This window comes from Polypterus senegalus, chromosome 5 (genome assembly GCF_016835505.1).
Source record: "Polypterus senegalus isolate Bchr_013 chromosome 5, ASM1683550v1, whole genome shotgun sequence".
Taxonomy (NCBI): Eukaryota; Metazoa; Chordata; class Cladistia; order Polypteriformes; family Polypteridae; genus Polypterus; species Polypterus senegalus.
Window position 1 is genome coordinate 45,206,601 of NC_053158.1, and position 16,010 is coordinate 45,222,610.

The 16,010-nt window shown below is 36.9% G+C and overlaps 1 protein-coding gene across 3 annotated transcripts in view; it reads left to right on the forward strand.

Annotated features, from left to right (window-relative positions):
* Positions 1–16,010, forward strand: part of chd7 (chromodomain helicase DNA binding protein 7) — a 171,258-nt gene that overhangs the window by 96,257 nt on the left and 58,991 nt on the right. For all 3 annotated transcript variants that reach the window (XM_039754569.1, XM_039754567.1, XM_039754568.1), the window contains one exon: positions 5,355–5,743. In XM_039754569.1, the coding sequence (XP_039610503.1) occupies positions 5,397–5,743 (347 nt within the window). In that variant the 5' untranslated portion in view covers positions 5,355–5,396. The remainder of the gene's footprint in view (positions 1–5,354; positions 5,744–16,010) is intronic.

Genomic DNA, 16,010 nt, shown 5'->3' on the forward strand with positions numbered 1-16,010 from the left:
CTGCATGTCGCTGTACGTGTGCTTTTTAGTATAGCATGCATCTTAATGCTAGCATCTGTTCTGTTTAGAACTTCATGATTGATACAGAAACTTGTGGCCCTTAATTAGATTAAGCAAGTTTGACCATCTTACTTTTTTTCCCCTCTCCAAGACACAAACATCAGTTCAGCTTCCTTTACCAACTTACGAGGTGTGGCAGAAAAGTAATGAGACTGATTTTTTTATTTACCAAAGTTTTTATTTTTTTCAAACATCAATGTTATCCCCTTAAAAGTAGTTCCCTTGGGCAGCTACACACCGATGGAGACGTTGTTCCCACTGTTGGTAGCAGAGCTGGAAGTCTTCAACCGGTATGGTCTTCAGTATGTCCGTTACACTCTTTTGGATGTTTTCTAAAGTCCCGAAATGATGTCCTTTGAGGACATTTGTCAGTTTAGGAAAAGGAAAAAGTCACACGGACCGAGGTCAGGTGAATAAGGGGGCTGGGGAACCACAGGAATGCGTTTTTTCGATTGTCGTCCTGCTCAATTGTGAGGTTTTTCGGCACCATTTTGGCACAGACCTTTCGCATGTGCAAATGTTCAGTCAAAATTTGATGAACGGTAAATCTGTTCAAATTTAATTGTTCACTCAACATTCTTAATGTTAAATGACAGTCTGATCTCACAAGAGTGTTCACACGTTCGATGTTTTCATTGGTTTTCGAAGTTAAAGGCCACCCTGAAAAACTTGAGCTCGGGATAAAGAATGTTCCCCATAGGCCTGTTTTAACTTTTCAAACGTCACACTTGCCGATTCTCCAAGCTTAACACAAAATTTAATGGCACAACGTTGCTCCAAATTACGCTGTTCCATTTTGCGTGACACACAACTTCGCTAATAGCAGTCACAAAAATCACATAGTTAACGGAAGGAGTTGAAACTCGCACCGAGCTATGGGAGGGTACTGATACACATGCTCTATCAAGGACAACAGCGCAGCGTTGCCATATCGCTTGGAGTGTTGCCAGTCTCATTACTTTTCTGCCACACCTCGTATATACTTCTAAACAGGATATATGCAGCAGTAGTCTGATTGTTCTGTCGACTAGTTATACTTCCCTCTTTAGTAGTCTAGTCCTTCCTGGCATATTTTTCCTCATTGTATTCTTGAAAGTATCCTGTCAGTTTAATCCCTTGTTCATCTGGCGAGCTTGGTTTAAAAATATTTCCACATATTTATGTACTGTATTAAATGTGGATGAATCAATTCAGTCTGGTTTTTAACCAAACATGTACAGCCATAATTGATATCTGCTGACTTCTTTCTTGAAGTACCTCTATAGGCGTTTAGCTTCATTTTAAATAGTCTAGTGAAAATGTGCAGACATCACATGACAAAAATAGAAGTGATTGAATTCATATCAGTCACTCGTACCAAAGTGTTAGCTATCACAGTGGACGATTTTTTATCGCTGCTTAAAAGAATGAACTGGGCAAGAATAAGGGACAATGCATGAGGTAAGATTTTCTACAGGAGTAGATGCCACTACAGAAGATTATTTGAATCTTTTGGCATGAATTACTGGTCCACTAACTGAATTTTGGAGTTCTCGAGTCTTGAGAATAGTTGATGATATAGTTGGTGTTGTAGAAGTTGCATTTAATTTTTTTTTTTAATTTGTTACCCATGTTTAAGGATTTGTTGAACCTGACTTTAGTACTGCCACTGTTTTTGATCTTTACAGATTACATCAAGTAACTTCTCTCTCTACATATGTGAGTGGAAAGATTTTTATTTTAATGGAAGCATCATTTCTTGTCAGGGTTCATTATTAGAAACTTTGAGTGCTTGTTGTGCTTGTTCAGGATAAACACCAATCAAATTTTAAATCTAACATGACTGCATACTTGCACTGTCAGGCAGTTGGTACTTTTTGGTAAATGCTGGCTATTGGTGGAAATTGGACCTTAATGAGTTTGCGTTGCTGTGAATTTGGTTAAATCATGGAAATGTTTGGGAGCTTTGATCTCCACGTAAATGCACTGAACTATTTTTGTGTGGCTTATAATGGTGCAGTGGTAATATAGTTGTCTGTGAAGAAGTATCTTCCAACTGTGCTGGACAGATGGTTATGGCCAAAAAATGTGATCTGAGCTGTAAGTCAGTAGTGCTAACCACTGCTGCACCATACCTCAAACAACAAAAGACACAAAGAGGATAACAAGTTAAAAAATATAACATGTGGCAACAAACTACTACAAAGTATGAAAAAAATGCATATATATTGTTGTGCTGTAGTTCCAGTCTTTGAGCACATATGTGGAGGTGGCAGTATGAAACTGGCTCGTTTCATTGGCCCTCCTCTGAGTATCGCTGGAACGTCTCTTGTTTGCGATCTCTCTGCAGATGCTTTTGTCTTTTTTTCTTTTATTAAGAAGATGGAAATGCCTTTTATACAGTAACAAATTTTGCCTTGTTTAACAAGGTCACTTGCATTGTTTAAGGGAAAGACTCCTTTAAGGCTAGTTAAGAATACTCCTTTAAGGCTAGTTAAGAATTGTAGCTCCAACACATGGCTAATTATGCACGCAAATTAACCATGTAGTGCTGCAGAGATCAGTGTTTTGTATGTGGTGGCAGATTTCATTATCTAATTATAGACAGCCAATGTAGCTCTCATAATACCCAGGCATGAAAGTTCAGTGCTTGGCTGGTATAGTGTTGTGAAGTCATACTGCACTAACAAAGCATCATGTGGAGCTGGGAGTAAATAATGTTTGTCTAAGCTGGGCCACAAGATGAATTTCCAGAAACAATTTTAGCAAACAAGGTCATATTGAATTCAGCTTATTCTCTGTAAAAACACTTTGGCGAATTTCACCAATCAATATTACTGGCTTTGCACTTGCTACATGTAATGCCCCTTTCCTTGTCAAAAAGTTAGTGGACCACCACCCCTTCCTGTGCTGATTTGATGGATTATACCCACTCTTTGTGTTGTATTACATAACACATCCTGTTTCTTTCAACCCCTCACCAGTCCATTAATTTTTCAAAAGTGCTGGAAGCCTCCGTGCTTGCTGTTTAAGTTTTAAGGTACTAGATTTTGGGCTGGTACAAAGCAAACTGTTAATGATTTTCCATTAAGACAAAATAGTGTATTATGGATGAATAGATTATTATGTTAACTGACATTCCTGCCTCTCAAGTCATAAATTTCAAACATGATAGTGGGGGGTCACTTCCAATCTCCTATTTTTCCAAAATCCAGATCGCTTACAACTTAGTGTTTCATGATGAGTTGCTAGAGTTGGTATTTAACGTTTGTGTTTTAATTACAGTTGATCTGATAAGGTGTTTTAATTGTCGAGGATGAACAGTTAATAAAGCAGAAAGATTTAACATTACAAATCTGATTTAAAGTCACTCATTTTATATTGCATCTTTTATAGTATTCCCTATGAAATTAAATATTTAACCTGAAAGTTGATGTACTTATTACTGCTGTTGATTTGGTAAAAGTGTAGCAGTTTCTCACGATATACCACTATTTTAAACTGGTACAATCCTCTAAAGATGCGTCAATGCCACACATTTTGATATTGGGTGTGGAATCTGTCATTCCCTGTTATACGGACGACACTGTATGAAAGTGTCATCATAACCAGATCAGGAGTATGGAGAATTAGGCACATCCTTTTTTTGTGGACTTTGTTTGGTACACCCATAGCAAACTGATACGGTAGAAGTCTCTTCCCACTTCTTTGTGAGGTCGATGTGCTTGATCACCTTTCTCCAAACAGCTCAGTCCTGCAATTCTTCCCCAGTCAAATCCCTTTCCTTCATATCTTCCATTCATATCACATTTTTGCCCACATATTCATTGTCTCTTTTAGATCTTTTACTTTTGCTGTACTTCTGATTGTCTTTTTTTTTTTTTTTATTCTGTCCTTATTTGTAACTCCATGGAATCATTTCAACATTCTCATTTATTTCACCTCTTAAGTTCTTCTCCTGCGTTCCCCTTATTGCACATGTCTCTGGTCCATACATCATTGCTTTTCCTACCACACACTTAAAAATATTACATTAACCTTTGCATTAATTCTTAGATCACACAATACTTCTGATACTTGCTTCCAATTGTTCCATCCATACTGCACTCTATTGGTTATCTCTGCATCTAGTTATATGCGTATATATAAAAATATAGTAGTTCCAGGACTTCCTGCTTTTTCACGTTCACAGAATGAGTGAGCTTAAATGCCTCCCAATATACAGAAATGTTTGCATCACTGTTAGAAGTGCATGCGTTTTATGTTTTTTACGGGGAAAAAGGATAGGCTTGCTTTATAGACTCTTAAGACCTATAACATCTTTAATATGGCCACAGTGTCTAGTTGTCTCTCCTTGACACCATTGTTTTATAATAATTGTATTTATATTGCACCTTATTATACACTAGCTGTACCCCATGGCTGCGCCCCGATAGTAATGAAACAGGGCAAACTTTAAAAATCAATAGACATTGGCAATCTATCTGATCATGTTCAACTCTGATGGGAGTGTGTTCCCCACGTGGAGAGTAAAGCACATGGCCGTGATATCTCTGGCAATCAGCAGTTATCCTCTAAAACGCATGGAGCTCTTTTCTCTGTCTCAGAAACATCAAGTGTTACTCCTTAACAATCTCTGGATGATGTCTGCTGAAGAAACAGGTATCGCTAGCTAACGTGGCGAGATGTAGACCAACTCGAAAAGAGGCTGGCGAGTGAATGAGGAAGGCCCCGCTCTCGGCCCACAGCCATTCTCTTGGATTTGCATAAATACATCGGTACCGCAAGTCAACTATGGTACTTCGCGCAATGAGAGAAGTCACAAAATCAAATGGAAAGTGCAAGCAAATTATAGAAAACAGCCAGATCTAAATACATTAAGTAATTCTCTTGTGAAAAGTGGACAGACATAGACAGAACGAGCTTGAACCACAAAATTTTTAAAACCGTTTCTTAGCGAGCACTTATGGGCCAAGGGTAACGTTTCAAATTTCAAGTCCCATGTCCTCCTGGTTCAAGGAGATTTCGTGATACGTGAGTCAGTGGTATTTGGCTTTTATATATATTTATGTTTATATATTTACTGGGAAAATGTTCGAAATTTGAAGTTATCTATTGTTTCATACATTAACTTGCTCTTTTTCTTTGCAGATCTGCAAAATCATTCCTTAATAAGCATAGCTAAGTACTAATTGTATTGCATGTATTGATTGTATTGAAGTTATATGGTTTTCATTTTTTTTATTTCCTAATTTAAAATTCTACATGGAATATTGCCAGTGTGTGATGACTTTGTTTTCTTTCCTTTACTGCAGCTTTCTCCATCAGATTCCTCCATTGATACACATCCATCAGACATGACTCATACTCTTGGCCAGAATGCTCAGATGATTAAATGTGATGACCAACTAATGTTGGACCAGAAACAAAAGAAAAAGAAAAAGAAGAAAGTGAATCGCATAAACACAGGGGACATCCTGAATGATACTGGCGCAGAACATTTTCATGATGGACTTGACCTGATGGGTGCTGTAGCTGATGGATTGTCTGAAGAGAAAAAGAAAAAGAAAAAGCCAAAAGAGAAGAAAGAGCCCAAGGAGCCGAAACCTCCCAAAGCCCCCAAGCCTCCCAAAACACCAAAAGAACCTAAAGAGAAAAAAGTCAAAGTAATCAACCCCAAACCTAAAAGTACTAAGAAAACCAGGTGAGCTGAATTTTGACAGTCTTTATCCTCCTTTCCCTCCTGTGGTATTGGTTGTGGGGTATTAATCAAACCATGCAGAATATTTGTGTAACCTGTGCAGAAGAATTCTAATGCTCCTGTTTATTATACACAGTTTTAGCTAAAGTCAAGCTAACGATCAAATTTAAACATTTGTGAATAGTATAGTATACACCAATGATGGTACGTGTTTATTTTCTCGAAGTAGGAAAAGCACAAATGTATTTTCTTTTGACATTGGAACATGTATTTTAACTTTCTGGTCTAGCTTTCTGCATAGTTTCACATGCAGAGCCTGAATCTTGCATGCAACTTTTGTGGAGGTCATGATTTTAAAATAAACAACTGACATACTGTACTTTGGAGAATATATTGAAAAGAGAATGATATCTTAATCACAATGCATTAGAAAAAGTGTAATATCTTCCCTTCTCACATATATTGACACAACAATTAGATTTTTCATTTCCATTAACTTTGGGTAGTTTAATCTGAAATGTCATCAGTGTCCAGTTTTGCCAGCCATCAAATAGAGAAATAAAAAAATGTAAGTTTGTATTTAGATTCCACACTTCTGTTTAGCTATTTTGGTATTGGTGGATGAATCAGTAGAACCTGAGTGTTCTTTTTTGAAATTGGTAGCTAAATATGATAGTAATTGGAAGTTAAACTACTTTATCATTTTCCACTGTATTGCTTGATACATATATCGGGTTAGTTGTAATATTTTGCCTAGTGCACCTATTTTTTTTCCTTCATATTAGACTTTCATGTGTGTACTTTGATTTACTTCACTGAATATTAAGTGAAGCTTGAATGTCTTAAGTGGGTGTTATTTTATTTATATTTGCCCAGCACATTTACAATATGGAACAGCTGTTTGTATTTCTTGGATGACACAGCCATGTTACCTAACTTGCATATTTTTACACTGTGAGTTATGAAGAACTAAACTGGTAACTGTGGCTTTAATTCCAGTGTCCTAACAGGTAGCGTGGTATAGTAGCAAGGTGGTCCATTGCAATTTGTTGGATAGTTTAGGAATTGTGCTGCGTATTGCGAAGCTGTCATTGTTTGAATATAGACCTAATTTGTACTTTTGTGTTCACAAAATGTGTACTTGCATGCCAAAAATGACTACCTCAGGTTCCCCCCTATATAGCTCTCTTTTATATACTTTTGTTAGACTAAAAAGTGTTACAGAAATTTAGTAGTATACAATAACACAACCACTGGTCACTCCTTGCATATTTATAAAGTTGATTTTAAAAAGGCAGATTTGGTATTTGGTGCTCTAAGTTAATTTCAGTTAAAAACGAGCACATAGTATAATACACATACCAATTAATCTAATCAAAGCAGATCATGTAAACTTTATGCAGATGTTTATAATTACTTAATGCATGCCAGTCTAGGCCAGGCCTTTAAATCAGACATATGAATGTAATTGTGTATTTGGCTAGGATAATGTTTTTTCGTGTATTATCTAAAGACTGCTGACTTGGAAAGGAACAGGATCTAATTTTAACAAAGCTGAAATTGAGCAGTTAAATTCTTATTTCATTATAGAAAAGTTTGTGGATTAATTTACTGCTACTGTACAATGTTTTAAAAGGCTGAATTATTTTCCTTGCTTTTTTCTCCTTATAACTCTTAATATGTGTTGGCATGGGATATTTTGGATATATACTGAATGACCAAATAATTGATTGCTCAATCAGTTTACAGGGTGTGCAAATGTTATTTAAAGCAGTTAGGAAGCTACAAATGTATGAGCGCAGCTCATTATGGAGATGGGTAAGATAAAGGATTTAAGCAAGTTTGTGCATAGCAGGTACTGTTGAAAACCCCTGCCATTGGTGTATCACTACCAGCAACCCTACTGGGAGTCTGTTTCACTAGTTTATCAAGAATCATCCACCATCCAAAAAACATTTAGCATCTTAGTGTTTCTTTTCTCCGTCAAAATGCAGCTACATTGATTTAGTAACAAACACTATATAACTGAAGAGCTGAAAATAAATGGTCTAATCAATTCATATTCCTTCTGATTCAATGCAGTGACCATTTAAGTCATAAAATATTGGTTCACCTGAGCACTTCATCCAGAAAATTTTAAATCTTCACATTACTTTGTTCTGAAAGTTGTTCAGTATCTCATTCACAATTTCAACACCTTGTTGCAGACACTCCTCAATTATGGAAGGTTTTACGAGACTGTGGCTATTTAATTTAAACTTTGTTTCATATTGCTAAAGTCTTCGTTGTTCCATTTATCTAACATTTTATCTGTTATGATTGCTGTAAATAGCATCAAATTTGGGTAATTGTTGTAATGTTTTTCAGTCGGAAGCAAAGATCATAACTCTTAAAAAGGATGATATTTGATGTCTTTGTCTAAATAGTACCTTTTTAGGTTTTTTTGCAGGTTCTTTTGATAGCAAATCTGAGTTATATTCACTTTCATATTTCTTGCATATTTCTCCTTAGTTGTTTCTGAGTAGTATTTTTCAATACTCTTTCTCTGAGTTGATAATGACAAACTTACTTGAAATGTAGTTTACCTATAGCGTAGGTTTTGAATTACTACATACTTAGGGTATCATTAATTGTATACATTTATACATTGTAATAGCAAGTATTAGTTTGCTAAAGGAAGGGTATCAGGCTTTGTTTAGTTGTGGTAGTAATTGTATCTTTGTAGCCGGATAACTGGCACATGTACAAAGCAACTTCTTCTTCTGTGATATTCCAGGCAAGGAAGGCAGAACTTTCTAGATAAGGTAGTAATGCTCACAGATCGTGATGTTAGAGTGGCAGTGTGTTGCATGTTGATTAGCACATGCAAGTAAGAATTTCACTGTACTCCATACATGTGACAATATTGATCTTTTATTATGGAAAATGCCAAAGCTTTTGGGGTTGCTTTTCCCTAATTTTTAAATGTCAAGTTTGTCTGGCCCCGTCTTCAAATTTAGCCCTCTTAAGACTCGCCAAAAATTGGCATTAAAGTTTTATATTATATTCATACTTGCCACTGTTCAAGCTTGCATTTATGTAATTTTAAGCACATTTTGGAATTAAACATTTAATGCAATTGAAGGAATGGATGTAAATGGAACATTATGTAAACCCATCCTGTTCTTGGGCTTCTCTGTTAACCTTCTCTAATGCAGTAAGAATAGACAGTTCAAAAGTTTTTGTCTTTCGGTCACCATTTTATGTGGCAGTAATTCTCAGGTATGTAAAGCTGGCACTTGTTTTTGCTTTGGATTCATACAAGTACAGAAGAAATATAAGACTGATATTATCCATTAGTCTGTTGACTGTTTCTGTTCACATTTGATTTTAAAATGTCCATTTTCATATACACTCACCTAAAGGATTATTAGGAACACCTGTTCAATTTCTCATTAATGCAATTATCTAATCAACCAATCACATGGCAGTTGCTTCAATGCATTTAGGGGTGTGGTCCTGGTCAAGACAATCTCCTGAACTCCAAACTGAATGTCAGAATGGGAAAGAAAGGTGATTTAAGCAATTTTGAGTGTGGCATGGTTGTTGGTGCCAGACGGGCCGGTCTGAGTATTTCACAGTCTGCTCAGTTACCGGGATTTTCAGGCACAACCATTTCTAGGGTTTACAAAAAATGGTGTGAAAAAGGAAAAACATCCAGTATGCGGCATTCCTGTGGGCGAAAATGCCTTGTTGATGCTAGAGGTCAGAGGAGAATGGGCCGACTGATTCAAGCTGATAGAAGAGCAACTTTGACTGAAATAACCACTTGTTACAACCGAGGTATGCAGCAAAGCATTTGTGAAGCCACAACATGCACAACCTTGAGGCGGATGTGCTACAACAGCTGAAGACCCCACCGGGTACCACTCATCTCCACTACAAATAGGAAAAAGAGGCTACAATTTGCACGAGCTCACCAAAATTGGACAGTTGAAGACTGGAAAAATGTTGCCTGGTCTGATGAGTCTCGAGTTCTGTTGAGACATTCAAATGGTAGAGTCAGAATTTGGCGTAAACAGAATGAGAACATGGATCCATCATGCCTTGTTACCACTGTGCAGGCTGGTGGTGGTGGTGGTGTAATGGTGTGGGGGATGTTTTCTTGGCACACTTTAAGCCCCTTAGTGCCAATTGGGCATAGTTTAAATGCCACGGGCTACCTGAGCATTGTTTCTGACCATGTCCATCCCTTCATGCCCACCATGTACCCATCCTCTGATTGCTACTTCCAGCAGGATAATGCACCATGTCACAAAGCTCGAATAATTTCAAATTGGTTTCTTGAACATGACAATGAGTTCACTGTACTAAAATGGCCCCCACAGTCACCAGATCTCAACCCAATAGAGCATCTTTGGGATGTGGTGAAACGGGAGCTTCGTGCCTTGGATGTGTATCCCACAAATCTCCATTAACTGCAAGATGCTATCCTATCAATATGGGCCAACATTTCTAAAGAATGCTTTCAGCACCTTGTTGAATTAATGCCACGTAGAATTAAGGCAGTTCTGATGGCGAAAGGGGGTCAAGCACCGTATTAGTATGGTGTTCCTAATAATCCTTTAGGTGAGTGTACTGTATATGTTCACATATTTGTCACAAAATACAATTGTATGCATTGAGGTATTCTAGCAATGAAGTCGCACTGTGACCAATTCACATTGGCACTTGTCACTTGTGTGCATTATGCTCATTATTATACATCTTGTAGTGGATATTGCATGTAGTATGTTCCTTTGCTGCTCTTGATTCTCGTACTCTATAATTTACAGAAATGAATAAGGAAGAGTTCTGTTACAGCTGTAATACAAAAAAAAATAATTTGGGAAATTTGAATTCCAAAAAATTAGACATTGATCATTCAATTTTACAAAAGGAATGGGCACCATTTTTTTTATAGTCCTGTAGCTGTGTTTTCCAATGTTTTCTAAATGCTACTGCTGCTGTAAAGGTTATTTGGACATTGAGACCAAAATGTCTTCATTTTAAAAAGTTTAGTTATATTCAAAGCAAAAACCTTTCTTGCAATCACAAATGATTCATTTTAAGGTTTAAATCTTACCTTTTTTATGTCAGTACATTTACATTTATCTTTATCCAAAGTGACTTGCAAAAGAGGTAAATGTAATTGAGAAGCATTAGGTTAGGGCCTGTTCAGCAAGTGCAGTAGGACAGGTAACAAGTTGATTGCCACAAGTGAAAAGATGTAATAACTAATAAGTTTACAAACATAGGTTAACAATTAATAAAGCATTTAAACAACTTTTTGTAGCAACAAATCAACCAACAGTATGAATATCACAGAGCAAAGGTTTGTGGTTTTTTTTTCCCTTCAATCGGTTAGACAGAATCACAGTAAACTTGGGGTTTGAATTGCCTCTTAAGTACATTAAGGGAGTCAGCAGTTCAGCATTCATGAAGGTGGGCAGCTCGTTCCATTGTTATTAACTTTCTAGGATTGGATCTTACAAGACTGTTACATCAATTTTCTCCAAGTAAATGCATCTACTTTGGAATATGAAGGTAGGAGATCTTTTTCCCCAAGTTTTAGTTTAATACAGTAATATACACTTTCACCTGAAAATAAATATTTAGTTCATTTAGTCTAGATAGTGTGATGTTTTTTTAATATACAGGAACATTTTTTTTCACTGGATCCTTCTACCAAGCAAAATCTGTAGAAACCTTAGAATATAATATTCTTAATGATATTAAACACCAAATATTCATATACTGCATTCTCCTGGTTTTTTTTGTATCTACTTGTAATCAAATCATAAGATAACAATTAAACAAAACGTAGCTAATATTTTTCACCAGCATTTACAATATAATATATTTTAAGGTCATGGGTACCTTTATAGTATGGAGCATGTGCGAGACTACTATAGTTGCTGGTTCAGTTTACATTTTTTCATGATTCTGAATTAATCAATGTATTTCATAATGCTTGTGGTGATTGTTGTTTTTAAAAAGCATTTTACATTTATATTGAAGTCCTCAGAGACTCATTTATATAGTCTGTCAGCAGTTACTTTGAATGTGATTTGAATATGTAGATTCATCATTCTCACTTAAGCTCCATAGCTTTTTAACCATTGTCTACGCATCTTTGGTTTATCAAGGTCAGGTTCTGATTAGGTACCTGCAAAAATGTTTGAACAGATCTTCTGATATGTACCTATATAGTATTTTGTCTTCATCTGTTTGCACATATTTTTGTCTTTGTCTGGTCCAAAGGGTAACGCATGACTTAGACTTTTTTTTTTTTTTTTAAAACAGAGGGCTTATTTTGGTGAAAAGCACATCTTTATTAAGATGAGAGAGCTGTCCTCTTTGTAGTGTGAAATAGGAAAAAAAATGTATGTAGTCTTCAGACACATGCTGTACATAAAAGAAAAAAAAAAAAGTGCGGCAGGTCATTTTTCTTAAACATATGGGGAGCTTGTGTGCTGGCAAGCCTCAAAATTGATTCCAGTCAGATTTGTTTTTAGTTTCAGTTCGAAACTGTTGCTTATAGAGGAGTAATGAATGGTATTTTTCCTATTTACAGTAAGTAACAAAAGTGGAATAATGGGAGGGCAAGCTGAAACTGGCAATTAGAAACCTGGCTACACCTCAGGTGACTCTGTCCGCTTTTATCATTTCCGTCAGGTATCTTGGCTAACAATGTACAGCTATATTGCAGATGTCAGGCCTTGTTAATTCATTTATTGTTCGACTTGCTGCCCCAGACAGGTGTCTGTTAGACCAGGTGTCTGTTAGACATGTATGTTTATTTGTGTGTGCGTGCATGCACATGTCTGTCTGACTTAAAACCCTTTTTAGCCCTTTCATTGTTGCTGGCTGCCTTGCTGCTCTCCAGCTGCCATGTGCACCACAACTTTTCCGGAACAGACGTGGATTTAACGCGCTACTGCGGAGGTGTCTACTGTGAGGCAGTGGGGGGTCATCCTTTTCTGCAGAGCAGAGGCAGACAGACATGGGTTGGAGTTCTCGCTTCAGTTTAGTTTCTGTCTAGAGATTGGTTATCTGCCTAGTGCTTGTTTCTTTTAAAACCATTTGTTTAAGTTAGGTAACCTAGGCAGAAGTGTAATTTTTTTTTTTTTTGAAAAACTTGGATTAATTCAAGTGCCTTTTATTGTACATTTTACTGATAAGAATTTGCGACTTTATGATAATCCTCTGTTTCTAAGTGGTGTTCTGCAGTTTAGGTGTAATTAATCTCACTAGTAAATTAGTTATGTGAAAATTGATAAAACTCTCTTATCTTGAGGATATAAGCTGTTTTGTTGGAAAAGCCAATCTTTGACATCCCACCCCATTTTTCATACCGTTAATGATCAGTGATGTTACTCCTGTGAGCTTGTGTAATTGCATGTTCTGTTTGGCTCTTGTATGACTTGTGTAGAACTATGCAGATTGTGGCACACATTGTAATAATTATAATTAAATTTATCCATCCATAAATTTAAACATCTTCATAATCAATTTTTTTAGAATTATTGAAAGTAGGTGGCACAGAGAAGACCAGGATTGTTCCCTACCTAGAGTTTTCATGGTGTCACCACGTGTATGTGGAGTTTTTCCCACAGTCAAATGACAGAGGTTAGGTGGGTTGGCCAATGTTAAACTGACCCTGCTTGTGTTCACCCTGCAATGGGCTAGCACCCTGATCAGTGATTGGTCCTGCTATTTGCCTAGTGCTTGCTGGGATAGGCTCTAGGTTTCCTGCAGCCTTGCTCTGGATAAGCAGCATTAGAACATGAATGGATGAATCAGTCACAGAAAGTTAGAGCCCATTTACTGCCTTAGGCGCAAGACTTGAACCAACAGTGGGTGGAGCTGCACTGCATTAAGAGGCATGCTGATATACATACACACACACACACCCACCCACAGGAGCAGTTGAAAGTTGCCAGTTAATCATGTGTTTAGGATGCCAGAGTAAAACTTGATGTGTAGAATAATTTGCAGGGAGAACTAACCTACTAGGCACCTACTCTTGGATAAACCTGAATTTGTACAGTTAAGTTAATTAAGAACAAAACTAAAGTGTACAAAATGCACTGCTGTTAGCATAAGCAAAATGTCAACAGGAAAAACCAGAGTCAATTGAGAGTGTAAGGGATTGTAAAGAAATGGTGTAAATTCAAAGAATAGCAGTGACAGTTGCTCCATCTGAATGTATAAATTGTGAAACACCTTAAGGGCACTGAAGGAGGAGAATCGCCTTTTAAGTGAGAGAGAGAGAGAGCAAGAGCGCTTGTTTTCCAATTTGGGAGCAGTACAGTAAGTGAGAAGTTACACTAAGTAGTCAGGCAAGTTGTGATGGTACTGAGGCTTTCATCTACATGGCTATTGAAGTACAGGTCAAGTTTTAACGTAGACCTTTATAGCAGTAAGTCTAGTGGAAAGTGCGCTAAGGAAACGAGGAGTGCAACTACAATGAGCATTAAAATAAATCAGATTGCAGTATTTTGTTTGTACTTTCACAATTCTGCAGCTCAAGTATCCTGTGTTGGCTGGGATTGGCTCCAGCAGACCCCCGTGACCCTGTAGTTAGGAAATAGTGGGTTGGATAATGGATGGATGAAGTATACATCTAATTTCTAAATGTAACTTTTTTAGTTCAACTATTTTTTTCCAGCTGCTGTTCTTTTGAGCTGTTTCTTGTACAGTACTAGTCTACCTTCATGTTTGTTATCTTAGGTTTTCGTTGCATCCCATGTATTTGTACAGCAAAATGTATAGGTGAGCATTGTGACTGTAGTCTTCCTGGACTTGGTCATAAACTGTAATCTAACATCCATATGTATTATAGTCTGTCATTTACCGCTTTCAATATAGGAAAATTTTCTCTTGCATCTGGCTTTTATGGTGAAGAATTCTGTGTGTTCCTGTCCTATCCAGTTTTAGCAATCTTTCAGGTTTGTTTTGCATGAAGTTTATTTCTTACCGTATTTATTTTTTAACATTTTATGTGATCCAAAAATATGGGAAAGTGTCTTTTAAATTTTAAGTTCATATGCTGCTTAACTGCAAAAAAGATGTGTGTACCTTACTTATGAATGATTTATGGTTGTTTTTTTGAGGGACTCATGACTCGCCAGTATGAGAACTCCCACATGTCATCTCCTGTTTGATGCACCTTGATACCCTATATATATCATTTTGGAATATATTTTGTGCAGGAACTTACATGCGTAGAGTGTCCACCAGTTGGTGTCTTAAGCAAAAAAATGATCAGAAGTCTTTTTTGCCTGCCACATTAACTAATCCCAGAGGTTCATCCCCTAATGGGATGTCCACTAAACATGATTGGCTATCAAGAGGGATGCAGTGCATTATGTGGTGCATGGTGCAGAACACCTGGGAAGCAAGCAATTGTGCAGTGCACCAGAGAGGCTGGAGTGAGACGGAGGGTTTTGGAGTTTTTTGATATTTGATTTGGAACACTTGTGGTACCAGTACTGAGGTCCCAAAGCTGGTATCGATACAGAAGTCAACATTTTAGTACTGATCCAGCACTATGCATAAGCCAAAAACATGTAAGCAATACTGAAAAATTTGTATCACATAGTTATACTATACAGTTGCACTAACAAATACTGAATATCGTTAATTGTATTTAAAGACTTTTTTAAAAAAAAAAAAAAAACTCTGGGTTTACTCCAGCTACCTTCTGCTTTCACTGCTCCTTAAATTATTCACCAGATTTGGACATCGTTAATGTAGACTTTTTGCTTGTTCCCTTTATAGATTTTTATGATTCTGCCTGGTTTAAGTTTTATATTTTTTTTTATTTTTGCCAGAATACAGATCTGTGTTTGCAATGGTGGACTTCATATCACAAGGTTTCTGGTGCAAATGACAACTTTTTATCCCTGTGTAGCCTGGTGTGAGACATCTCATATGTCTAATGCACCAGAAAAGCAATATATAACTACTATGTAACTATTAGTGCATATTATATTTCAAAACCCCACCATGAGGTGAGGGATTATAGAGACATCCAGCAGAACTTTTTACATTAACTTTCTTGGGCTTTATTTAGTTTATTAAACAAATCCCATGGCAGTGCAGCTTGAGCCATTTTCTTAATGGGGCAATGTACATTTAAAGCAGTGTGGCTGCACTGGAGTAAGCCATGAAATTCTGTCTGCACCTTATTACACCTACTGTGTGACCCTCAAAGATCGGTAGCAAGGCATGTTGCTGTGTTAGG